Below are 27,518 nucleotides of genomic sequence, written 5' to 3' on the forward strand. Positions count from 1 at the left end.
AACTTCTACTCAAATGTCTTTTTTGAAAGAGAACTTGTACTTTTACTCATGTCTGGGTCTCTTTATATACAACATGGTTGGTTTCCCAGACAGGGACAGGGAACCTTTTCAATAGAGAATCTCTTTTGAGAGTGCTGTTCAGTCAAGGACAAGGCCTAATCCCTGTCCAGGAAACCAACCCATAAAAATCCAGAATTCATGTAACATATACATTTGAGTTAATTCATATAGCAGCACAGTAGTGCTTGAAATGTTGTAAATTATCAGACTCGTTCTAGTGGTTGGAGCTGCTAATTTTAGTTCTTCTCTTAGTTCTTTATTTCGTTTTTTTTTTTTTTCATTATTTTATTTGTAATAGTTTTGTATTATTACTTTTTTAACTAATCATATTTCTTTTTTATTATTTTTACTAATAATAATTTTATTAAAATATTATTTTAGTATTATGTACGTTTGTATTTTGTATTTTATTTATCTTGTATCTTTATTTATCTTGTATCTTTTTTCTTAATTTCTTAGCAATTAAACATCAAGTTTTATTTTTATCTGTTACTATCTTTCTGTATCTAACTGTTATTTAAATTTTCTTTTAATCTAAAATGAATCAATCTAATTATCATTTTCATTGGCATGTCATTCCCTGTATTTGTAAATGCTTGGCTACATTTAAAATGAGGGTTGCCCTCAATGTACTTCCGAGTCAAAATAAAGGTTGATTGATTAATTGATTAATTGATTCATTCATTCATTGATTCATTTATTTTTCATATATTTTTAAATATATTTGACCTAAAATGTATTAGATTTTTACACAATTCTTAAAATTAGATAAGCTGAGAACAATCTAATAAATAAAACAATACAATAGACTTGATCATTTATAGATTTATGTCATTTACTTTTTTGTTTGTTTATACAAAAGAAAACCTATATGTCAGAACACTTCAGAACACTTCTACATGACATAGGGTATATACACATATACAGAAATATATAGACACATAGAAACTACATTTCCCATTAACCCATGCGAATGACGCAGCGTTTAGGGTTTGATCACATGACTTTGTTCACGTGATTGTAAATAGGGAAGTAATTTCTATTCGCTTTTATTTCGGATTATTAGTGCTATTGAGATGATTCAATGTGTGTATAGGGAATTTATTTATCTGTGGAGTTCGATTAGCTAGTTTAGTGCAGGGAGGCGGGTTACTCAGACCCGCAGCAGCACTGTGTGTGTGTGTGTTTATGAGGAGGTCATGAGGATCTGTGTATTATAACCTTATGATGATGATGATGATGATGATTTAATGAACTTCAGCAGCAGCAGGAGCAGGAAGTTCTGCAGGCAGGAGATGGGTCAGTGGACGGGGCGGTGGGTGACCGCGGCTCTGCTGGCGCTGCTCTGCCCGGGCTGTGGGGCTGCAGATCTGCCGAACTTCGTGCTGCTGTTCGCGGATGATCTGGGTTATGGAGATCTGGGGTTTGGGGGGCACCCCTCCTCACTCACCCCCAACCTGGACCGACTGGCCGCGCGCGGACTGCGCTTCACCGACTTCTACGCCACGAGCCCGGTGTGCAGCCCCTCCAGGTATAATATGTATTAATGTGTTTATAGATAGAGCTTTACTGCAGTTTAACACCAGCCTGTTCCTAAACCTGACACCGCTGCACACAGCTGCCTTCTCCCAGAGCGTCTCAGCACAGAAATGATTCATTAAAATGATTCGAATCTTCCAAAAAATGATTCGAAAAACTTTTCTAACGGATTCGAACAACTTTTCAAAAAATGTTTGAATCTTTTTAAAAACTAATTCAAATTCCTTTTTAGATACATTTAAATATTTGTTAAAATTTACTTTGAAAAAACTACTTTAAAAAATCTAAACTAATTTAAACTTCTTTTCAAAAAAAGTTTGGAAAAAGTTTTGGAAAAGTTTTTAAAAATGCGTTCAACCGCCTCAATTTTTTTTTAAATCTTAAAAAAAAAACTAATTCAAACTACATTGTAAAAAAAATCGAATCTTTTTCAAAACTAATTTAAACTACTTTCCAGATGTATTCGCTAATTCGAATTATTCTTTAAAAGTTTAAAATCTTTTTCAAAACGATTTAAACTATCGTATAAACTTTAAACTCAGATGGCTTCGATTTTTGACACTAATTTAAATTACTTTGTAAAAGTATTAAACCTTATGAAACGCGGATTCAAACTACGTTTTTTTTTTTCAAAATTATTTTTTTTTACGGATTTAAACTTCTTTTCAAAATATTTAAATCCTTTTAATCATTTTTTTTTTATTAAAATATATAATACCTTTCAATAGCCTTCAATTACTTTTCAAAAGACCAGATCACTTTTCAAAATGAATAGATTTGAATCTATGAGAAATCCAGATCCCTCTAACAAGAATTTAACTCTGCAGGTGAGAGCACTTAATGTTGATAATGGAAAAACAACCTTTATTTAACATTTCCTAATGGTGAGATTCTGACATTCAATCAATATTTATTCAAAGGATTTGAATGGGCGGGGCTCTGAATCTACACTCACAATGCTTGTAGGCGAAAGGTGCTTTCCACAAATAATAATTTTCATACTAATAATTAGTATTTAAATGTTGCTTTCTACACAGCAAAACCCAGTATGGGCTATGAGAATACAGTGCAAAGCATACAACCCAGCAAAAAGCTACACATCGGCCCTTCGTGGGCTAAGTGTGGGCACTGTGGGCAGGGGCTAGCCCATTAAAATTCCAAACAGGCCCAACATGGGTTTTCTGTGGGCAGCCTGTTCATTGGCTGGCCCACTCAAATCCTATAAAAGGCCGCTGTGGGCTAGCCTGAACTGGTCCAGTGCATTAATGCCCCTGTAGGCCCAGTGTGGGAATTATTTGGACAGCCAACACTTTGATGCGCCCACACAAATCCCAGGCAGGCCCACTGTGGGTCAGCCCACATTCAGCCTGCACCATTTCACACCCTGAAGGGCCAGTGTGGGTTATATGTGGGCAACCCGCACTCTGGCATGCCCACACAAATCCCAGGCAGGCCCACTTGTGGGTCAGCCCACATTCAGCCTGCACCATTTCACACCCTGAAGGGCCAGTGTGGGTTATATGTGGGCAACCCGCACTCTGGCATGCCCACACAAATGCCAGGCAGGCCCACTGTGGGTCAGCCCACATTCAGCCTGCACCATTTCACACCCTGAAGGGCCAGTGTGGGTTATATGTGGGCAACCCGCACTCTGGCATGCCCACATAAATCCCATGCAGAGCCAGTGTGGGTCAGCCCAAATTCAGCCTGCACTATTTCACACCCTGAAGGGCCAGTGTGGGTTATATGTGGGCAACCCGCACTCTGGCATGCCCACACAAATCCCAGGCAGGCCCACTGTGGGTCAGCCCACATTCAGCCTGCACCATTTCACACCCTGAAGGGCCAGTGTGGGTTATATGTGGGCAACCCGCACTCTGGCATGCCCACACAAATCCCATGCAGAGCCAGTGTGGGTCAGCCCAAATTCAGCCTGCACCATTTTACACCCTGAAGGGCCAGTGTGGGATATATGTGGGCAACCTGCACTTTAGCATGCCTACACAAATCCCATGCAGAGCCAGTGTGGGTCAGCCCACATTCAGCCTGCACCATTTCACACCCTGAAGGGCCAGTGTGGGTTATATGTGGGCAACCCGCACTCTGGCATGCCCACACAAATCCCATGCAGAGCCAGTGTGGGTCAGCCCAAATTCAGCCTGCACCATTTTACACCCTGAAGGGCCAGTGTGGGATATATGTGGGCAACCTGCACTTTAGCATGCCTACACAAATCCCATGCAGAGCCAGTGTGGGTCAGCCCAAATTCAGCCTGCACTATTTCACACCCTGAAGGGCCAGTGTGGGTTAAATGTGGGCAACCCACACTCTGGCATGCCCACACAAATCCCATGCAGAGCCAGTGCACTGCACCATTTCACACCCTGAAGGGCCAGTGTAGGATATATGTGGGCAAAACACTTTAGCATGCCTACACAAATCCCATGCAGAGCCAGTGTGGGTCAGCCCAAATTCAGCCTGCACCATTTTACATCCTGAAGGGCCAGTGTAGGATATATGTGGGCAAAGCACAGTTTAGCATGCCCATACAATTCCCATGCAGAGCCAGTGTGGTCAGCCCAAATTCAGCCTGCACCATTTCATACCCTGAAGGGCCGGTATGGGTTATATGTCTGCAACCTGCACTTTGGCATGTGCACACAAATGTCATGCAGGGACACTGTGGGTCAGCCCAAATTCAGCCTGCACCATTTACACACTGTAGGCATTGTGGGTTATATGTGGGCAGCACGCACACATATGTGAGCATGCCCACACAAATCCTATGCTAGGTTACTCTGGGTCAGCCCAAATTTACCATTCAATATTTTACAATCTGAAAGTTTGTGTCATAACAAGTTCATATGAAGGGTATCTGAATATTTTTTATTGTTTTTGTCTGTGAGAGCTAGGTAGATTAGCTAGCTTAGTGGATAGGAGCAACACTGTGTGAAATGTAGCATCAGCTCTGAAATATTTTCTAAACCAAAAGTGGAGAAAAATCAAGGTACCACAGCAGAGTTGTGCAGAGACCTTTGGAGGGGCAGGTGCTCAAAGTCAAAAGGGTGCACATGGAGCAAAAATTTGAAACACCTGCAATATCATTGATAAACTCTGATGCACATAAAACACACACACACACACACCCAGTAACATCTCATATTTGTCAAGACATATACTGTATAGCTATACATTTTTATTTATAAAAATATTTTTATTTAATATTTTGGATAGCTACGAATTTGCTCCATGGTGCTGATTCATAATCTCACCTTTATTATTGGTAGTGCTGATAATAAATAAATAAAAATATTAAATTATAAATGTATTTGTGCTTGACTATACACTTTGTGTAAGCCAGCAAGCAAGGTTATAAAAGTTACATATTTTTTTATTTTTGCATGTGATATTTAATTTGTGTGTATTCGTGTGGGCGCGACAGGGCAGTGAGGGCATGTCAATGTGGATCATGTGACCGACGAATCCACCCCCCTCCCCCTCCCCCCTCCCTGCACGTGCCTTTACCACAGAGCAACGATCAAGCTTAAAGGCAAAGTCAGTGAGTGACTTTGGTCTGTCAAAGTGACTAAAAGGTAAGTTATAATTTCTGTTCTACTATCCGCTTTTCTATTTTTTGCTAATGTATGCTAATGTGGTGCTAATGCAGTTACCACTCTCAGGTTATTGTAGCATTATAAGGGTAGCTATGTCGAAGTTAGCATTGTGCTAAAAAAAGTTAGCATTGTGCTAAGTTAGAATGAGAATTTACCTCACATTTAAATAACACAAGGGGCTCCCAAGTTGGCAGCTTATCTCGGCTCTTGGAGAAAGACTGCTGTTAAGTAAGTTAACTTTATATCCAAGTATGTCAACAATAACCAGCTAAGGGAACAATGGCTTGCTAAGGGAAATATTAAGGGAAATGGAAAATGGAAAGATATCCACTTAAGCTAAGGGAAAGATAGCCAGTTAAGCTAAGGGAAAGATAGCCAGTTAAGCTAACGGAAAGCTAGCCAGCTAAGCTAACGGAAATATAGCCAGTTAAGCTAAGGGAAAGATATCCAGCTAAGCTAACGGAAATATAGCCAGTTAAGCTAAGGGAAAGATATCCAGCTAAGCTAAGGGAAAGATAGCCAGTTAAGCTAAGGCAAAGATATCATTTTAAAAAGTTTTGGTATTTTTGTGAACCTGATATCCTGATATCGGCCACCTCACATGTTTATAGAATGTAACTACCAGTCACACACAGTGACTGTAAAGGCTATTTATGTTTCACCATGAATAGCCTGAAGAAATTCAAATTCAAATAACTATCACTATATAAGAATCACTGTAATCAAATACAGTCTGCAAATTTCTCTAAAATTAAGCATTGTACATGAAAAGACACTAACAGATGTAGTATTTACCTGACTGCATTCTCATATCTCTATATTATTATTTTAAGAGGCCGTGAGAAGATCAATCATGCCACCACCAAAGGATGCAGAGATCGAGCAGGTTGCAAAGGTTTGGCTTTGGAATTCACGGGACCGTTCAGGTGGACGGAAGCATCGTCTCATGCAGTCTCTTCAAAAAAATAGTTAATTTATGATCTATGCTATATTAATGCATAAACAATATTCATTTTTGATATTATGATTAACTATATCTGTTCTATTTATGTAAAATACATGTGTCTATTTTCTCCTTCATTATTATTGCTGTGAGATAAAAAACTTAATGCAAAAACTAATGTTATATTCAATTAGAATTTTTTTTTACTGGTTTGATTGGGATGACATTTTGGTTCCAAGTCTACAAGCAAGAGGAATAAAATTAATAATAGAGATCAGGGGTGGGTTTCCTGAAAGCTTCGTAACGCTAAGAACTTTGTTAACTCGTACTTAAGATTGATCGTTAATTAAAGAGTGTTTCCCAAACCCGTGCGTAACTAAAGTACTACGTAAACTCGATCGCAGATTAACGAGTGCCCTCACCCAGTCGTTATTCTTAAGAGCTTCTTTAAGGGATCTCTACTTGCAGTTCAGCACCTTAAACACCAGGGACCGCCAATTTTGAGGGAGAAAAATTATAATTTCCCTTGTTGAAGCAATTATATTTTGTTACTATTAATTATAACAAATTATATATATATATATATATATATATATATATATATATATATATATATATATATATATATATATATATATATATATATATAATTATTATAATAATTTATATTATATTATATTATATTATATTATTTGACGTGTCTGCGGGTGCTCCGGTTTCCTCCCACAGTCCAAAACTAATTGGATGTCGGATAAAAATTGCCCCTTAGGTGTGAGTGGATGTGTCTGTGTGTCTGTCTGCCCTGCGATGGATTGGCGGCCTGTCCAGGGTGTATTCTGCCTTCAGCCCGATCCCGGCTGGTATAGACTCCAGCCAGTGAGTGAATGAGTTATATTATATTATATTATATTATATTATAATGCCAACTTTGTCTGTGGCTTGTAGTCTGACTGGGCATACTGGAATTGACCAATCAAACCCATAAATTATTAAAATCCAGATTCCTGTAGATGATGCTCACGGTCTAAGCAAAGCTGCAAAGTCACCAAGTCCGTGGATTCTGTAATCAGGCTGTTACTGTGGAATACACACTTATATACACTTCCCACCAGCCCGGGAATTACAGCACAATACAATATATTTCCATGCTATTGGGAAAATCCCTGGTACTGTAGGTCCGGTGCAGGGGACGCCTGCGGTGTCTTTAATCACACCTACACGTATTGTAAAGGGTATCGGTGAATGTGCAGGTAATATTTAATATTATTCTTTATTTAGATGCTTCTAACCAAGATTGTGGCCGTTCATCTGGGCAAACTCTGGGGTGTGTCAGCTCGCAAATATATAAATACCAGTCAGTTGACACGTCTCATTTAATGTTTTTTTTTTTTTACATTGTCGATTAATATTAAAACTATGAAAATAATTAATTGACGCATATGGAATTAACAAAAGTTAACAAAAAGGTGCATGGCCTTTACAATCCCCTGACCTAAACCCAACTGAGATGGTGATTTAGGATGAGCTGGAGCTTTACAGAGTGTGTGTGTGTGTGTGTGTGTGTGTGTGTGTGTGTGTGTGTGTGTGTGTGTGTATATATATATATATATATATACACACACACCGGAACATACGTATATGTATTATTATATTATTTTTATATTATTAATAATTATAATAATAATAAATTAATATTATCAATATTACTATTAATAATATTAGTACAATATCTATTAATATAATATATATATATATATATTAACAATAATAGTTTTAAAAAAGTAAAAAAAGTTTAATTTTTATTAAACATTTATATATAAACATATGACTTATTTATTTAGTCATATGTATCTTTAGGAGTATTTTATTAATGCCAAAGTACATCCTTTTGTAATTTAAATTTCAAAATATGTATAATATTGATGATTACAACACTTTTTTACATTTTTAGGGTGTAATACTGAATAAATACTGCATAATAATCGATATTTGTGGATCGATTGAGCGCGCTGTTTCGGGGGAGGAGTCAACAAAGATGTTCTTTAACCTCCTTTGTTAATTTTCACGTTGCGAAGCTCTTTGGGAAACACTCGCAGAACTGGCTCGTTCTTTACTCACGTCATTTGTTATTGGCTAAGGTTGACTGTTTTCGGGAAACCCACCCCAGAGGCTTTGTTCCAGTAGCAATAATAGTATCAGTTTATTATTCATCTACTACATCAGTCTAGTGCATTTAAGTATTTATTCAAGAATATGATTTGCTGTTTTTATTGATGTTTATATATATATATATATATATATAATATATATATATATATATATATATATATATATATATATATATATATATATATATTAATTTAAGTTGTATAATTCTTTGTTATTTTGTATTATGTTTGATATTTATATCATACTGTTTATTATAAATACTGTTTTTGCAAATGGAGATATTTATGCAGTACATGTTTATCTACATGCTAAAATATAAATTTGGGATTTATTATTAAGTAATTTACTTAAATAATGTTGTGTGTTGTTTATATTTCATACATGATACTTTGTAATAAATTAATTAATTTACTATACACTTTAAATTGTGTTATTTATTTAATTGTTTTACAGCCAGTTGCAAAAAATGTCAAAGTGCCAATAGCACAGCTTTAAATTTTCTTCCTTGAAAAGTGTTCTCTGTTCAATATTGCACAGTTCTAAAAATTTGGGGCCACAATTGGTTTTCCACTGAGGGCATGAGTCAGTGTGTGTGTGTGTTAGAGCTCTGCAAATCTCTGTTGGCCCAATGGGCCAATGCTTTGGTGTTGATTTTGTATAGAGGAGTAAATCTTCGCTGGCCAAATGTGGGCTGCCTGAAAAGGGCCCACGCCGTGGGGCCGACGCTATACTGGTGAGCAAATCTCCATTGGCCCAATGTGGGCTGCCTGAAATGGGCCGACGCCATGGTGCTGGTGCCGTCCCGATGAGCAAATCTCCGTTGGCCCTAAGTGGGCTGCCCATATGGGGGCGATACTGCACCGACGTGCAAATCCCCAATGGTCCGATTTGGGCTGCCCATATGGGGCCGATGGCGTGGGGCCGATACTGCACCGATGTGCAAATCCCCAATGGCCCGATGTGGGCTGCCCATATGGGGCCGATGGCGTGGGGCCGATACCGCACCAACGTGCAAGTCCCCAATGGCCCGATGTGGGCTGCCCATATGGGGCCGATGGCGTGGGGCCGATACCGCACCGATGTGCAAATCCCCAATGGCCCGATGTGGGCTGCCCATACGGGGCCGATGTGTTGGCCCACATTGGGCCCTCATTGGCCCAGTGTGGGCATGTTTGCTGGGAAATAAAATCATATTGTTGAATCCAGGTTGAGTCAACCTAAAATTGATGTGCAAAAATAAATCAATTCTGACAACTGAGATCAGCGTTGTTTCAGTGCATTAGTGATATAAACATTGATTCCATTCTATCTGGGTGGCTACATTGTGAACCAGAAAACCTATATACTTGTTCCACAGTATCAAAATGGTGTGGGATATTTTGATATTTTGTAAAAGACTGAAAACGAATTTGTTAAAACTTTCGTTGTGCAACATTTAAAAAATATATATATATAGTTTGTTTTATTGCAGAGGTAATACATTTATTTTTATTTAAAATACCGTTTTAGACTTTGCTGTGTTGCTCCTATAATGGTGCTAACAACACTACCTTTTTTGCAATTTTTACAGTTTGTTTTATTGTATGTACAGAAATGTATTTATTTTTTTATTTATTACTTTTTGATCCATGTACCTTTCATCCAGTAGATATTTTCTTTATCTAAACTTAACTCCAGCTTGTAGGTGTTGTCACATAATTTAAGAATGTCATGCACAATGCCAGGAATATTTTTATGTGCTTTAAGTACATTTTAAATGGACGATCAGATTTCAGTACCTGCTGTTTGTAGTATTTCCAGACGTCCAACAGTCTTACAACCAGTAGGTGGCTCCAAACCCTAAACTGACTAAAACTCTTTATGATTCTTTTATAGAGCTTCTCTGTTGACGGGTCGCTATCAGACACGCTCTGGGATCTACCCTGGGGTCCTGTACCCGGGCTCCAAGGGTGGGTTACCGTTGAATGAGACCACCATTGCAGAAGTCTTGAAGCCACTGGGCTACACCACAGCCATGATGGGGAAATGGCACCTGGGCCTTGGGGCAAATGGTACCTACCTGCCCACCCGACAAGGCTTTGACCACTACCTTGGCATCCCGTACTCGCATGATATGGTATCGTACTGTAACATTATTATAATGTGTTCTGAGATGATGGTGAATGCACATGCACACAGTACAATGTAATTGATACATTTGTATGTTTTAAAGGGACCCTGTCATAATCTGACGTGCTTCCCTCCTGATGTGAAGTGTTTTGGGTTCTGTGATCGAGGTGTGGTAACAGTGCCCTTGATGTCTGGGGAAACCATCCTGCAGCAGCCTGTAGATTTCATCAACCTGGAGAATTCCTACAGTGACTTTGCCACTAAGTTCATCCGTACAGCAGCTCAGAACAAGCAGCCCTTTTTTCTCTATTATCCCTCTCACGTGAGTCCCAGCACACAGCTACACAGATCTTCTGTATTAAATATAATAAATAGTGTATTCCAGTATATGCAGTATTTCTCAAACGCCTTACAATACACTAATCACACTTTAGACTATAAAGTTAAAGATTGACTTATATGACTTTTAACTAGACTGATATTTCTCCGGTTGCAATTCTGTACTGTCATACATACTTATCTCCAAATTCTCAGGTTTATTAGAGAAGAGAAAAGAAAACTTGTCAAACAAGAAAACAAGATTTTACAGCATTTGTATTGGTCTGTTCATCATGAAATTTTGACAAAATGTAAATAAACACTGCCCGATTCACATTAAATGTGATATAAAACAAAAATGGAGAAAGTAATTTTACAACATTATGATGTTACAATAAAAAAATCAAACAATAGGTTTTGCCCTTGACTCTTTTACTGCCAAATTTAATACACATATCAAAAACATCATATATAATATTATTATTTAAAATCTATATATTGTTAAATATGGCAAGTGATTTTAATTATTTTCTACATTTTCTATATTTTGATTCAATACAAAATACATTTTCAGAATTAAAATACATTTGATATTTGTTTTTTTAGATCAGTTTCCCAACTTTTTTTTTAAATTACAGTGTACATTACTGTACATGCATTATATGATGCTCTGTGTAAAATGTGTGATACATGTAAATTAGTTAATGTACTGTACAAAATTCTAGTTTCAATCTTTCATGTTTTTATTACATTGAATACAGTAGGGAATATTACAAGCTGATTGTGTTATGCAGCTGATGCAGTAAGAAGCAACATAAAAAACTTAAAAAAAATCAATGGTTTAAAAAAAATATTTTTTTCTCAGCTGCATTTACCTTTAACTACTAATAACTGCTAAGTTTTAAATCTCTGATGCTCTCTGTGTTCCTGCAGCACACTCACTACCCTCAGTTTGCGGGGTGGAAGGCGGTGGGCAGGTCTCTCAGAGGGCCGTTTGGAGACTCCCTGCTGGAGTTCGACTCCACTGTAGGAAACATTCTGCAGACTCTAGAGGACACTGGCGTCCTTAACAACACCCTCATCTTCTTTACCGCTGATAATGGGTAAGAGTTACTGTTTATTTCATAATAAGGTAATGTCAGTCTCCTCTGGCAATTTATTTTTGTTGCTAGCAGGTGTAGAAAAATGTATTTTATTTCTGTCCTTAAGATTGATTTTGAAAGATGTTTACTTCTTATTAAACATTATTATTAAAAGGTAATACTTAAATTCTTAATCAATTATGTTTCTGAAAACACACTTTCACACAGTTTCTAAGAACCAATAACAAATCTTAAATGTCAGAAGATTGTCTTTATTTTATTTATTTATTTATTTATTATTATTATTATTTTTTTTAACCTCTAATCATTCATCCCACATTAGACCACTATATCTTTGATCTCAGATCAGAAGTGTCATTTAGTTACTTTATCACAGCCCACTGCAGCTTACACTCTTTTTCAACATGCATAGTTTTTAGTGTCTGGTAGGTTTGCCTAGTATTTTTAAAGCTTTTTGAAATAATCTTTATAAATGAATTTTCATACATAACAGAAATAACACATTTGATTTACATCAAGATCAAGAGAACGCAGCATATTTAACATTTTCCGACAAAACCGTTTTAAAATTCTAAACCTAATTAACTAGCAAATTTTATATTATTACAAAATTAAAATTTTAATAGAGACCAGGGGTATTTCTTTTCATTTTTTTGGCCCAAGGTTCTCAGTCTCTTAAGTTAACTGATTATATGTTTAAAAACTATATTAAAGTATTTTTTACCATATCACATCTTACTGCAATTTGAAGTAACAGATTCATAAATGTATTATTTTGTATAAATGTGTAATGTATTAGTAACATTGTTAAACCACTTTTAGCTATATTTTTATATATTTGTTGAATCACATGACAGTCTAGCGCTTTTAAAATGCTCACAGACGTTATTGGGAACTCCTGAGAAGATACTTGTAGTGTACAATGAGAACCTTATTAAAACCACCTTTATGCCATGTTTTTACATGTGTTTTTGCATGTTAAGTGTATGTTGATGTCTATTTTGCTTTCTCAGGCCAGAGCTTATGCGCATGTCTCATGGAGGAAATTCTGGTTTGCTAAAGTGTGGTAAAGGCACTACATATGAAGGAGGAATGAGAGAACCTGCCATTGCATTCTGGCCTGGAGTCATCCAGCCTGGTACACAATCATATCATCATCATGTTTTTTCACTTTTTTACTTTTTGACATGTTCTTTACATTGTATCAAAATGTCATGATAAATGAACCAATAAAAATGATCCATATCTCTGCTCATATCTGTCAGGTGTCACTCACAGTCTATCCAGCACTCTGGACGTCCTGCCAACTTTTGCCAAACTGTCTGGAGCCTCATTACCCAAAGTGCATCTAGATGGTGTGGACATGACTGATATATTGTTCAACCATGGACTAGTAAGAAGACATTATTTTAGCTTCTGATTATTAGACTAATTATTTTTTTTCTATTATTAATTAATTTCATTCCAATAAAGATTTACCATGCATATTTATTTATTTGTTTATTTTATTCTGTGTGTTTTCAGGGAAACAGGGATGCCATGTTTTACTACCCTACTGACCCCAGTGAGAAGTATAGTGTGTTTGCAGTGAGACTGGGGAAATACAAAGCTCACTATTACACACGGGGTAAGTTCTTGCTTGCTTTTGTGACTTAAATCAATATCCAGAATATATTTTATAAGTTCCCTGCTCTAAGACAATACATTCATTGGTTGCTTTAGGTGTGTTGAGTGCAGAGTAAACACTAAAAAGTAGGGATGCACTAAATATTTGGCAACTAAATAAGTAGAAATAGAGAATAGTTTATATCGGACAATGGATATATGTATTTGATGTTACATTGCAGACAGTATCATGTTAGGACTTTTCTTAGGCAGCAGAGGCAGACCCACACTACATCCAATGCTAGACTAGGTTTAAGTTCATTTTTACTTCCTACTCACATAGATTACATTACGGTAAATAAGATACATCACGTATCAGGCTCAGTATCAGTTTATTATCTCTACTTACAAACTGGCTGTTTTCCAGCTGAAGGATACAAGCTGTATGGGGCTAGGACAGTAGTTAGCAAAGTTAGCTAAGCTGACATACAGTGGCTAGCGAGTTAACTATGCTTACAAAAGCTGATTGTGTTTCTCTGTGTATATTTAAAGTTAGCAAGCTACATGTAACTTGAGTTGCACTGTTTCAGTAAATTTATGACTAAAATTGCACTGCTCAAGTAAATGTATGACTAAAATAGCACTCTTGAGGTATTTGGGGAGGCACAGCTGTGGAAAAAAAACAAGATACCATTTAAAAATGATAGATTTCTTTGATTTTTACAAAAAAAATTGAAAACCTCTGAAATATAATCAAGAGGAAGATGGATGATCACAAGCCATCAAACCAAGCTGAACTGCTTGAATTTTTACACCAGGAGTGGCATAAAGTTACCCAAAAGCAGTGTGTAAGACTGGTGGAGAACATGCCAAGATGCATTAAAACTGTAAATAAAAACCAGGGTTACTCCACCAAATATTGATTTCTGAACTCTTTTCTAAAAACTTTATGAATATGAACTTGTTTTCTTTGCATTATTTGAGGTCTGAAAGCTCTGCATCTTTTTTGTTATTTCAGCCATTTCTCATTTTCTGCAAATAAATGCTCTAAATGACAATATTTTTATTTGGAATTTGGGAGAAACGTTGACGCTAGTTTATAGAATAAAACAACAATGTTCATTTTATTCAAACATATACCTATAAATAGCAAAATCAACAGATTTTTTTCCAGAATTATTTTTTTTTCAGAGCTGTATCTTGCTAGCTAACTAGTGTGACTAGAACAGCACAGCTTAGATAAGTGAATTTAGGATTAGAACGGTACTACTAAGGTAAATGTATGATTAGAATAGCACTTCTGAGCTAAATGAATGGCTAAAATTGCAATGCTAAGGTACATTAATTAATAGGCATGGCATAGTTAAAATAAATGTATTGTGCTTTATTATATATATTATTTATACATATTAAACCTTTAATACATATTTGTAAATTCTAGTTTTGTTATTGCTTTTGATTTGAAAAGCAAGATGAATATATATATATATATATATATATATATATATATATATATATACACCAGTAGGCTATTTAATTTTAATTGGTATTAAAAAAAAGATTTAATTACATTTAATGAAATCTAAATTTAATAAAATCCAGTGAAAAAATGCAAAAGGTTTAAATTTTGTTTGGTTTAGCCAAAAATGTTAATTACGAAGCATTTTTCCTAATAGTACTGCTGACAGAAGGTAGAAGGTCCTCCAGAACCAGTGTTGGGAACCACTAATCTACAGGGATTCGCACAAAAAGAATATGCTCCTTCTTCAACATGCCATGTATTCTTCTCAGTGAAAATGACATCCTTATTGAGCTTTTTCTTTTATCCCCCTGTCTTCTCTTATCTCCAGGAGCAGCACACAGTGACACCACTCCAGACCAGGACTGTCACATGATCTCTACCCTGAAGCAGCATGATCCTCCTCTGCTGTTCGACCTGGAGTCAGACCCTTCTGAGAATTATAACTTGAGCCCTAAGGATTACCCAGAGTTGGTTGACGTGCTGCAGAAAATCCAGGACCTGAAGGACCAGTTTGAGGCCTCCATGGTGTTTGGGGAGAGTGAGATCGGTAAAGGAACAGACCCTGCACTGGAGCCCTGCTGTACCCCACAGTGCTCTCCCAAACCCGAGTGCTGCCAGTGTGGAAGTCAGGGGTACTGATCATGTTTTGCTTTGTGATTAACATTACAGTATTTTAATCTTTTTTTAATCTTCATGCTGGACACTGTGAAAAATGTCTGCTGTGGTCTTTGATCAGCACTTAATGTCCTCAGGATTTCTGTACAAGGGAGTGAGATCAGAGACAATCTCACTTGGGAAGGCGAGGCACATTCTAACACCATTTTTGTTTTGTTAAATTATGTTAAAATCATTTGATCATATTTTAATATTGTTTATACAAGTAACTCATACAATACTGGTATAATAGAATAAAATAATAAAAAAAAAGTTTATTTCCAGAACGATCCATTCCAAACAATTCAGCAGTAAGCAAGTTGTGTGCGAATGTTACAACCCCTTAGTGGGGGTTAATTGAAACAAATGGCTTTTGTTTTTTGTGGCTAATGTTCCCTAAAAAATCAATTAAATTGACTTTTAACATTTAATTCAGTATCACTAATTTAATGTGTTTTTAATGGTGCCTTAACCCACGTTCTTTGATGTCTCGCTCTCCTTTATATTAAGTAATGCAGTTGCTGCCTCATACACATTTTGTCTTGAATGCTCATTGAAAGCTATGCACTGGTGCAATCTGTATGGTGTTGTATGGTAATTAATTTCTAAACTTTATTTTCTAACAAGGGAAATACTAAACTGGTACAATCACACCAAATATCTTGTGCAGTAAAATGAAAATGTTCTCTTCACATTTCCCAGCTTTGAAAGTTACTTAGAATTCTGGAGCAGAGAGGGACAAGGACCTTGCTCATGTACTCAGTGGATCTGGGTATATAACTCACAACCCTGTGATTATTAGCATATCTGTCTGGGTGCAATCTACATATGCAAAAAATAGATTGCTATACAAAAAAACTATCAAAAAAATAATCAGGATACAATTTAGATATGGAAAACAAGATAAGATTTGGCTGACAGTCTGAACATAGACTGAGACGCATCTGTACAAATCAGATCGCGTTTAAAAACGTATCCAAATGTGGTCTGTATTCAGTTTTTTAAAAAAAAAATCCAATTTCATGTGGTTTCAGCAATCAAGACATGCAAAAATTAATTATGGATTTAGATGAAAAAGTGCTACATTTCAATGCACATTTTCAGTGGATATACCTCTATACTCGTATACAGAAACACACACACACCTTGATGACATCAAGCATATAGTATTTTATTCATAAGACCAAACCCATGACAAGGCAGTGAATTTTTTTTTTGTTGTTTTTTTTATTTTTGGTTTTTACAAGTTTCATTTTTAAAGATACAAGATAGATAGTTTGTCATACTGCTGCTGTTGGTCTTGGTATACAGTGAGGGACTGCATTATGTACTTGAAGTCCAGAGGTTTTGTATTTATTGTATTCCTTCATCTACCCAAGCTGTATGTAGTCCAGGAGTTTATGAGCTGTTCTGCCACGATAATACAGAAGGGTACAGTTTTTAATGGCCAATAGAGGAGTGTAAAATGCTAGAGTGCTAGAATGCTAAAACGCGGACAAAACGTGTCGAGGGATTCGTTTTTGTCTCTGGACGACGTTTATGACGTGATGCCTGAATGGAAAACAGCAGAATATTGGAAATGTGGGATCCTGATGAGAATCCTGAACCTGAAGAATCTGAACTGCCTGTGCTCACCTCATTGATGAGCCAGATGAGCTGATTGGACGGATAGCGGTATGGATGGGACAGGTAGCATTAAATGTGAATGACTGCATGGCACATGGACTGGTGTGTGTGTGTGTGTGTGTTTGTATGGATGACAGTATAACACAGCTGATTCACAGGCATGTGTCTTAGCACTCACATGTTACTCAGCACACTGTGACAACACAGCCAACCACAGATGTACAGCGAATTTGTTTGTCGAAGCGCTTGGAAAGAAAAAAATAATATACAAATGTATCTATAATTTCAATCAATTTACAATTTTTTGTTTTACCCCCCTTTTGCGGTTGCCTTTTCATCGTGGTGAATTATCATCGTAACCGTTATTATTGTTATTTCTTTTTAAATTTACATATTTATTTCAATAACATACTCAACAGAAAGGACACGGCATGGTCATCTCAACTCTAGAGTATTTACAGCAACCTAGCTGACAGCAAATCACATCAAAAAGTCATAAAACTCGCAGCCCTCCCCTACATGTATCATCAGCACGAATGAACACGCAACGATGGAATCGGATTGCAGGGGCAGTCAGGTAGGTAGTCAGGTGACTGGGGTGAGCGGGACGGGAGCGGCCTCAAGTGTTTTCATCTACAGCTGTGATGGATTTAGTCCAGCCTAGATACTAGTTTACATAGTTATTGGGATAATGAAGCCAGTCTGCTGTATGCTGGGATCCAAGTAAATAGCGAACAACAGGGAAATGCCAAGCTGTAGCACACTGAGAAGCACATATTTGAGAAGCATTTATGTCCATGTATATTGATTTTTTTTATATTTATGACCATCCTGGTGAGTGATTGAAGACCTCTTACCTGCACATTTTAAGTGTTTTCTGCTATAACCTTCCACCACCACTACTGTCAACTCAGGACTCAGGATGGGCTGGCTAATTAGCTTAAACAAAGAAGCTTTTTAGCTGAATCAAGAATGTTGAGAGCTGGTGGGAACACTAAAATGTGCAGAATGCAGTGTTAAGAACCCCTGATCTAGACTGTGGGTGCATCTTATTTATGTAATTATGCACTTATTACTAATACTAACCAGATTTTGAGTATAAAGTATGTAGTACAGATTTATCAAAACGTCAGAACCAGTTGATGTTTAAGTTTGGTTACAGTGGAAACTACTATCTCTATTTTCCCACAATGCATTGTGAAAAGGAAAGGGAAAAGCTACTCACTCAAGTGCAGCTTATAACTTACAGTAACGTATTTTGGCATAGCATCGCTTGATGACTTTCCGTAAGTACAAAACAAACAGGAGTTAGTATGTTAATATTTTGTGTACTAACCTGCCCAACCTGCACTATAAAGACTGGAAAATAGTATAAAAAAAAATTGGTGGATGCAAACAATTAGGGGTGTGCCATATCGTATCGTACGCAATAATATCGCCAACATTTTTGAATATCGTATATTATATCTGCCCAGTATGATTTATTTTACTTTAATCCTGGATATATATGAAGATATATGGAGTGCATTATTATCATGGATCTCTGTATCATCATGTATCATGGAATTCTGAATCATTGAATTGTGTTACAAATCTAATATTAATTTTTCATATATATATCAATTAGGGGAGTGCCATATCATGTCATATGCTATCATAAAATTTAATTTTCATTTTGTTTCAGTAGTGCATTCTTGAAATCTTTTTTTTTTTATTCAGTGTTTTGTCATATCGCCAAGAATATTGTTCTGGTGAAAATACCATGAAATATCGTGATATTATTTTAGAGCCATAATGCCCACCCCTACAAACAATGCAAGTGCTGCAGCAGCAACGGCAGTTCAAGAACCTAGAGTGACATATTTTGGCATAGCATTGCTTTATCACTTTGTGTTCATGGCAAACCAGCACTATTAAGATTAGCATAGTTTTAGTAAGTGATTCATTCACATATCATCAGTTAAAATGGTGTGATTGGTAACTCATTTATTTCCACAAACAGTATTTGGTGATTTGATGAAATTAATGTCAGATATTAACTGTAAATTAACAGATATGTTATTTGTTTTCGCTGTCTGGGTCGACCAGAGGAGGATGGGTTCCTCCTACTGGTCTTACTGGGTCCTTCCAAGGTTTCTTCCTCCTAGTATGTGCCAATGTTGGCACTATCACTGTGGTGCTTATTTACTCATAAGAGGCTTGGACCTGTATCTTTGTAAAGCTGCTTTGTGACAACATATACATAAATAAATAATATGTTAAATAATATATTATATATAAATAAATACAAAATGAATTTGAATTGAATTGTAAAACCTGTATCAGACCAGTAGGGGGCTCCCTTCTCTGAGAAAAATGATGACTGTGTGTTTGTGTGTGGTGGAGTGATATTCGAGTCAAGGTTAGGGCAAGGACTAGAGATAACACCATAACGAACAGAAAAACACATACTGTGTCTGTCTGTCTGATCAGACTGATAAGGAGGAATGGAAAGCACTGCTATTGTACTGCGCATATTAATCAGATATAGAGAGATATCCAGTAGAGTAGCCCATTTGGTGGAATATGTTCTCCGTAGTGGGCTATTATGTTTTATATTGCATTATAATAGCAGGTTCCATCAACCGGTTACAATTGCTCACTGGCACTGTTGGACGGAATGTGAAAAATCCATCATAAAGCACTATATTCAAGTCTTTTATACCTTTTTATACCTTTATACCTGCTGTTGTGACCTACTATTCCTGTGGTCAGCACAATGAATATGCACTGTAGAACTAATATAAGCTAGAAAATGTGTGGTTTCATTCCGAATGGATGTTAAAAATTCACTCAAAATTTGTAAGGGTCTATTTAGTATTTACTTCATTATTTTAGTCTGATGGTAAACTTGCAATGTTGGACGAAGTGTGAAATAATTCATAATGAGAAAAAAGACTATATTTTTGTTTTTATTTTAATTTTATTAATTCTGAGGCACACCTGCTGTTGTGGCCTAGCATCCCTGTGGTCCGCACAATGAATATGTGTGACATACCTGTATGTATAAGCTGTATAACTAATATAAGCTGTAAAATGTTTTCTTTTTGTCTGTATTGACATTAAGAACAATTTGCTTGGCGATAGCATGGCCTTAATTATACAAAAATTAGAGTTTACTATTCCTTTAATTTAGTCTGATGGTAAACTTGGCCGTTGCTGTTTGCTGCACTGGCACTATTGGACAGAGTGTGAAATAATCTATAATGAGAAAAATGACTGTATTTGATTTATGTTTTATTTTTATTTTATTAATTCTGAGACATACCTGCTGTTGTGGCCTAGCATCATCATGTTTGTCATATCTGTATGTATAATCTGTAAAACTAATATAAGCTGTCAAATATTTTCTTTTTTTTTCTGTACTGATGATAAAAAAATTGCTTAAAGTTTGCACAGGCCTAATTATACTATAATTAAACTTGACTGTTCCTTTACTTTGGTCTGATGGTAAACTAGGCCTTTGCTGTTTGCTGCACAGGCACTGTTGGACAGAGTGTGAAAAAATGAATAATATGAATATATATTATAAACAAAAATGACTATTTTTTTTTCAATTTTAATAATTCTGATGCATACCTGCTGTTGTGGCCTTCTTGTATTCTTGTGATCAGCTCAATGAATATGTGTGACATACTGTATCTAATCTAATATAGCTGACAAATGTTTGTTTCCATTCTGAACTGATGTAAACCTAGTAGATGTTGTAGATGTTTTGCTGTTTGCGGTTTGTGAAATGATCTGTCGGATGAACGCTGCACCCCTCTGGCTACTTACACACAAAACATCTCTACCTGTTAGCCTTCAATGCATGGAGCGGGGATGGGGCCTAAGCAACTCAGCAGCATTAAGCACTGAAGCACAGCCTGAGAATTAGCCTACCGAAGCTTTAGCCGAGATTTTCAGTTTAGTACAGTTTAGTATCTACAGAACCGTGCACGGCCGATGCTACCTGGCTCTCCATTCTCAGGCTAACACACAGGCCTTCCTGGTCACCTGCAATCCTCTCCACGCTCCCGTTCGCTGATGGAGGGTGCTACTTACATACAGTAATGTAACGAAGCGTCCGTAGTAGTCACCTACTGTCTCTAAATATACAGTATTTACACCATGGTAGAGTAAGAATGCACACTGAACCTTCCACTACAGCGAGCAGACAGTCATGAAATGACTAAATCCCTGTTCAGTACAGACGCCCTTCCAGTTGTCCGTTTCAGTACAAACCTAATTCAGCGTATTTCAGAGTCAAACGAATACATATTTACAAACGAAACCCGTCCTTCTAAAACAAACGTCAAACTCATGACTTATCGTTTTACGTATTTCCTGTATGTGTAATATGTGTGTATTCTGTGAGCATAACCCTCAAAGCCATGCATTAAAACATGTGAAGTCATATTTTGTCATTTCTAAACTTCTGGAGAAGGAAAGAAATAGAGAAAAAACATATTTAAAAAAAAGAAACGCATTGGTAGTATCTCAACCAAGCCATGTCCCTAGGACCTACATCATACAAAAGTTAAAGAAACAGGCAAGCCATTTCAAGGATGTAGAATCAATAAAACAAGAGTAAAGAAAAAAACAAACAAGGAATTAAATAAACGGACGCATCAAGGTCGAGCCTACGTGTTCTGCTCAGTTCATGTAGAGACAGACAGACAGAGAGATAGATAGATAGATAGATCGAGAAATAGAGGTATAGAGAAATACAGGGAGAGAGAGAAAAGGAGAGAGAGAATAGTCGAGGCCTATGTTACATCCAGTAAAGGCCACCAGTCGCCCCCACGTGGCCAAATCTGGAAACAGACGTCTGTCGTTATGGACAGCGGTTGCCATGGTAACTTCTCTCCAGCTCTACTCCAGGTAGATATCCTCTGTGGGACAGGCGTACTCCAGATGCTCCTGATAATACTCCTGAAACGCCCGTCTGCAATACACACACACACACACACACACACACACACATATATACATACACTCATTAGGACAAATACTGGATACTGGCTTTTCAAAATGATACAGTATCAGTATGGCTGTATGGGCCAGTTCTGATACCATTATCTGTTTTTATAAGCTTTAAAATGAGCTCATTAATTTAATGAGTACTTTAATCACACTTAATACTTAAACTACTCAGACTCAAACATTCAGTGTAAATGAAACAGCTAAAAATCTTGATATCACACAGTGAGAAACGCCTGCAGATTCTGCAAAACTTGTAGGTTCCTGAGGATGGTGTTCCAGCTAATTCCAAAAAGGATCGATTTGCAATCAATCTGGCAACCAAGTAGGACAATCTGGCAGGGTCAACCCTGGAAAAGTCTAGCTCTGTGTGGGTGACCATTATGCTGCTGAAATATTACTGTCGTAAGATGCCAAACAGACAATAGATAACACAGTTACAAACCAGCCTACAATTTTTTTTAGTTGGTCTAATTTAAGTTCTGTGAGATGCATATTTTAAGTTCTGCTGACAACCCTAGAAATTTGGTGCAAATTTGGTAAGTTGAGTCAAAGAAATATTATCTGTAAACTAAATACACCTAAATTGGTCCAACTACATATTTTGCATTGTGTTAGCTATATTTGTTTTGTTCAGTTAATTATTAAGCAGTATCAAAGTTGACCAAACTGCCAATGTAAAATGTAATGTAATGTAAAATATACTGAATGTCAGTTGTGGTAGGCCCCTGGGGTTAGGGGCGTGACCACTGTGACCCGGAAGGAGGAAGCACACAGAGATACACAGACACGGGGATTAAATGAACTCAAAACATACCTTTATTGGCTTTTAACGCCCTCCACCACACCCAAAAACAACTCAAAAGAACATACTATGGCCCAGTGGGGCTCTAGAGTTTCATAGTCTCTTTTTAAAGTGCTGACTACGAGTCCACGCAGCCTCAGCCCTCCGCTCCCCAGTCAAAGTCCTCAAATGATGGCGGAGGCTGAGTATATATGCCTGTCTCAACTGGCGGCTCAATCAGCCCTCATGCGGGCCAGCTGAGACAGGCATGGCTTTGCGCTCTGGCGTGGGGCGGACCCACAACTCCCCCGCCTCCTCACGCCACAGTCCCTCCCCCTAAGCTTGCAGCCACCAGGGTCGAAGGTGAGGCGTGACCTGGTGACTGGAGCGAACGAAGAGAGGCGGGGTGAGGAGAGCGGGGGATGCAGTTCGTTCGCTTGGGCCCTCCCCTCCAGAGAGAGACCCGTGGAGATGGCAGCCCACCTCCCAGCCTCAGTCCCCCAGCCTCGCGCAGCGGCGGCTCTTGGCAGCGCCGTGGCGGGAGGTGCGGCGGCTCTCGGCAGCACCGTGGCGGGAGGTGCGGCGGCTCTCGGCAGCACCGTGTCGGGAGGTGCGGCGGCTCTCGGCAGCACCGTGGCGGGAGGTGCGACGGCTCTCGGCAGCACCGCGACAGGTGGAGCGGCTGCTCGGGGCACCGGGACAGGCGGAGCGGCTGCTCTCGGCACCGGGACAGGTGGAGCGGCTGCTCTCCTTAGCGCCGGGGCTTGTGGAGCGGCGGCTCTCGGTAGCGCCGGGGCTTGTGGAGCGGCGGTTCTCGGTAGCGCTGGGGCTTGTGGAGCGGCGGCTCTCGTTAGCGCCGGGGCTTGTGGAGCGCCGGCTCTCGGTAGCTCCGGGGCTGGATGAGCGGCGGCTCTCGGTAGCGCCGGGGCTGGCTCGGCCTCGCTCTTGTCAGGGCCGTTCTCCCCCCTCCACGACTCCGACTCGGCCGCCGAAGAGTTTCGCGGGAGAGGCGGGGCGGAGTCGGACTTTAGCCCGGGCAGAGAGGCGCGGAACTCATCCTCCTCCTCCGGGAAGACGCAGCAGCAGCAGAAGTCCGGGCCGGTGTGAGCGCAGTCCGCCTCGCGGTGTCTGGGCTCCGGACACCACTCGCACCAGCCGAGCTCGGGGCGAGGCGTCCACTGCTGCTGCAGCCGCCTCTCGCTGGCGTCCTCCCACCGCTGACGGAACCTCTCCAGCAGGAGAGAGGAGAAGGGGAAATCCCCAGCGTCACCGCTGCAGAGCGGTGGAGAGAAGCTGGGGGCGGGCTCTGGCTCGAGCTGTAGTGCGGCGAAGGGGAATTCCCCGGCGTCACACCAGAGAGGCGGTGAGTAGCCGGGGGCGGGCCTCTCCTTTTTCCTCCCGCGAGGCATTTATAATTTTTTTTTTTTTAGAAAAAAAAGGCAAAACGAAACTCAGGTGTGGCTTCGGGCGGCCAAACAAAGGCACGCTTTGAGTCCACCACAGCCCCGTGTCGTGCTCCACTCCGCGGCTTCCTTCCAACCAGGTGTGGTAGGCCCCTGGGGTTAGGGGCGTGACCACTGTGACCCGGAAGGAGGAAGCACACAGAGATACACAGACACGGGGATTAAATGAACTCAAAACATACCTTTATTGGCTTTTAACGCCCTCCACCACACCCAAAAACAACTCAAAAGAACATACTATGGCCCAATGGGGCTCTAGAGTTTCATAGTCTCTTTTTAAAGTGCTGACTACGAGTCCGCGCAGCCTCAGCCCTCCGCTCCCCAGTCAAAGTCCTCAAATGATGGCGGAGGCTGAGTATATATGCCTGTCTCAACTGGCGGCTCAATCAGCCCTCATGCGGGCCAGCTGAGACAGGCATGGCTTTGCGCTCTGGCGTGGGGCGGACCCACAACTCCCCCGCCTCCTCACGCCACACAGTATAAAGCACATGTGTCAAACACAAGGCCCGCGGGCCAAATGTGGCACGCGAGAGCTTGTAAGATCTTAGTGTCTATAATAAATAGATCAGAAGCGTGCTTTGACCAAAAACTACATTTCCCACAATGCTTGTCGATTGTATTACCCGCGAAGTTACGGCTTACTGCCACTACACGGCAGTGTAGTCATTGATGTGGAAACCCTGCCGGAGGGAAGGTGTAACTTCGCGGGTGAAATGTTTATCCCATAATGTCCAGAAAAAGAGAAGCTGATTCAGACGGACGGCTGTGCTTCAAGGCGAAAGAACGGTATGCCTTTTGTTTTACGAAGAGTGTTACTGACCAAAATAAACGCTTTTTAGGAGAGATATAAGTTCTGTGTAAATATTAATAAGACAATAGCTGACAAAATCTGTTTTAATGACGTTAATAAACATCACTGTGTCAGCGCTAGTCGCAGTTTCACCGCAGCAAAGGACGAAGACGTGAATCACTTATCTAACCAGCCTGTACTACTGATTTCTGCCCCCAATAACTCTTTCAATAACCTCCAATAACCTTTAATAGTCTTCAGTAGCCTTCAACAGTCTAACCTTGCTGCTGTGGTGTGTTCTAAACTCCGTAGTTATAAACATCCTGAGGTTAGCAGCGCGCTAACTGACCTGTTCATAATGTAATCCGAGCAGTGACTCCGTGACTCTGTTCTAACCTGCTGCTGTTAGCTGCTTGGGCTGAAAGATGAACTGTAGAGAGCTGTATTATCCGGTTAGTGGGGTTAAAACCTTTATTTCCTACACAGAAGAACTTAAATTTTTTTAAAAACGCTCCAGACTGGCTCAGCTGAGCCCTGTAGCCCGTGGCTGGGCTGTAGCTCTGACTCAGTAAAGACTGCGGGCTTGTGCTGATGCTGCAGCTCCTACTAGTGGTTGTATGAGGAACTGCTAAATCTGAGGAACTGCTAAATCTATCATGTTCTTAACAGCTCACAATTTTAGATTTTATATTTATTAAGCCTTATTTCAGTATCAGATGTTTTGATCAAAGTTAATATAACTTGTATTTTATGTCATTTCTATTCACTTGAATAGTTTGGTTCTTGATTGATGGAGTTTTTGGATTTCATAAAGTGACAAATTAAAAGGATTTATGTTAATAGAGCAACAAGCAAACAATTTTTAACATTAAGGAGTAATTACATTCATTTTATATTACGTTTGGTTACATTTTATTACATTTATAAGTTACATCTGGCCCTCAGAGGACAGCCAATATGCCAACGTGGCCCTCGGCCAAAATGAGTTTGACACCCCTGGTATAAAGGAAACACTGAAAATTAAACATACTTTTTAATAAATGCATTTTTCATCTGTGTTGTTAGTTGTTAGGCTTATTGAGTTTCTATAAAATGTGTTTTGTAAATTGACTTGACTATCCTTCAAGATCAACTAAAAAAATTCTCTTGTGTCAATCACGTGATTTACATAAAAATGAAACACATAATGAGCACAACCCTATATGTTTTGTTAAATGAATTTAGCAACTGAGAATGTATGACTATAACATATATATGACTTATTGTCATACGTATAAGCATGCGGTAATGCAAATATGACAAGCTGGACCCAGCCAGCATATAAACACAATGAGCCTCACCAAACACAGTAACTTACTCTTATAGCCTACAACACTGAGGCCACACAGTTAACCATTATAAAAACATAATTAAAAAATCTCAGGAGAAGGCAGCAGCAGCCTGTGGAGAATGACTACACACTGATGGTGAGTGAGAGATAGGAGGACACGTTCAATATGCAAATAGCTTGACCAACATCAGGTGAAAAAACATGCATAATTCCTCAGTAGACCCCATTTAACTAAAAAGTCAAACTGAGCATGTGCAGTAGTGCAGAGTAGTTGTTTTGGCCTCAACTAGGTTTCAACTACAATTTGTAAATTTTGCCAACACAAGTGATTTATTTGGACCAACTTTTAACAAGAAACTGTTAATTGAGGCAATTTGTTCGCTATAGTTTATGGTGCAGTTTAATATTTCTTGTTCAGCTGGTGGTGCCCTGTTGAGCATCTAATCATACAATAAGGAATTTTACTGTGTATTAGTGGTACTTATTGGTGGTCTTTGTGGTCCATCTCTTATTTGTACATTTCTTTTTGAATGCTCAGTGTGTATGTGACTGTGAACTATTCGGGAGTGGATTTTTATTTAAAAAAAAAACTTTTTATTGCATTTATCTTTGTACTTTTTTATATACTGCTGTAAAATTGATGTGAATAATGCAAAATACTGGAAAAAGGAATATATAGAATTGTATTTGTATTACATTATATTGTACTATGTAAAATAAATAAATAAATAAGTTAATAAATATGTTTAAAAAAATGATTATTATGCTTCTTCAAGTCAAATTTTGTCAACTAGGTCTTTAGTTGCATCATAGGGGCATTTCTAGAAGTCAACAACCTCTCACCAAGAGGTACCCTACCCATAATTACCCTCTGAGAGACAGAGACCC

The 27,518-nt window shown here is 38.6% G+C and overlaps 2 protein-coding genes across 3 annotated transcripts in view; one reads left to right on the plus strand and one right to left on the minus strand.

Annotated features, from left to right (window-relative positions):
- Positions 1-1,081: 1,081 nt before the first annotated feature.
- Positions 1,082-16,218, plus strand: arsa (arylsulfatase A). Its single transcript, XM_007233848.4, has 8 exons — positions 1,082-1,591; positions 10,201-10,441; positions 10,538-10,756; positions 11,686-11,855; positions 12,869-12,993; positions 13,121-13,248; positions 13,380-13,482; positions 15,311-16,218. The coding sequence occupies exons 1-8, from the start codon at positions 1,311-1,313 to the stop codon at positions 15,619-15,621; spliced, it is 1,578 nt and encodes a 525-aa protein (XP_007233910.3). The 5' UTR covers positions 1,082-1,310; the 3' UTR covers positions 15,622-16,218.
- A 568-nt stretch (positions 16,219-16,786) lies between these two features.
- The window catches only part of mapk8ip2 (mitogen-activated protein kinase 8 interacting protein 2), a 59,370-nt gene continuing 48,638 nt past the window's right edge, over positions 16,787-27,518 (minus strand). For both annotated transcript variants that reach the window (XM_007233847.4, XM_007233846.4), the window contains exon 13: positions 16,787-22,228. In XM_007233847.4, coding sequence (XP_007233909.2) covers positions 22,156-22,228 — 73 coding nt within the window. In that variant the 3' untranslated portion in view covers positions 16,787-22,155. The remainder of the gene's footprint in view (positions 22,229-27,518) is intronic.

Source organism: Astyanax mexicanus, chromosome 9, assembly GCF_023375975.1.
Source record: "Astyanax mexicanus isolate ESR-SI-001 chromosome 9, AstMex3_surface, whole genome shotgun sequence".
Classification (NCBI taxonomy): domain Eukaryota; kingdom Metazoa; phylum Chordata; class Actinopteri; order Characiformes; family Acestrorhamphidae; genus Astyanax; species Astyanax mexicanus.

Bases quoted from the DNA above. Each gene is read 5' to 3' on its own strand.
- arsa (XM_007233848.4), top strand. From the start codon at position 1,311: ATGAACTTCAGCAGCAGCAGGAGCAGGAAGTTCTGCAGGCAGGAGATG. The intron at 10,442-10,537 runs GTATCGTACTGT...TATGTTTTAAAG, and splicing joins TCCCGTACTCGCATGATATG to GGACCCTGTCATAATCTGAC. The intron at 10,757-11,685 runs GTGAGTCCCAGC...GTGTTCCTGCAG, and splicing joins TTCTCTATTATCCCTCTCAC to CACACTCACTACCCTCAGTT.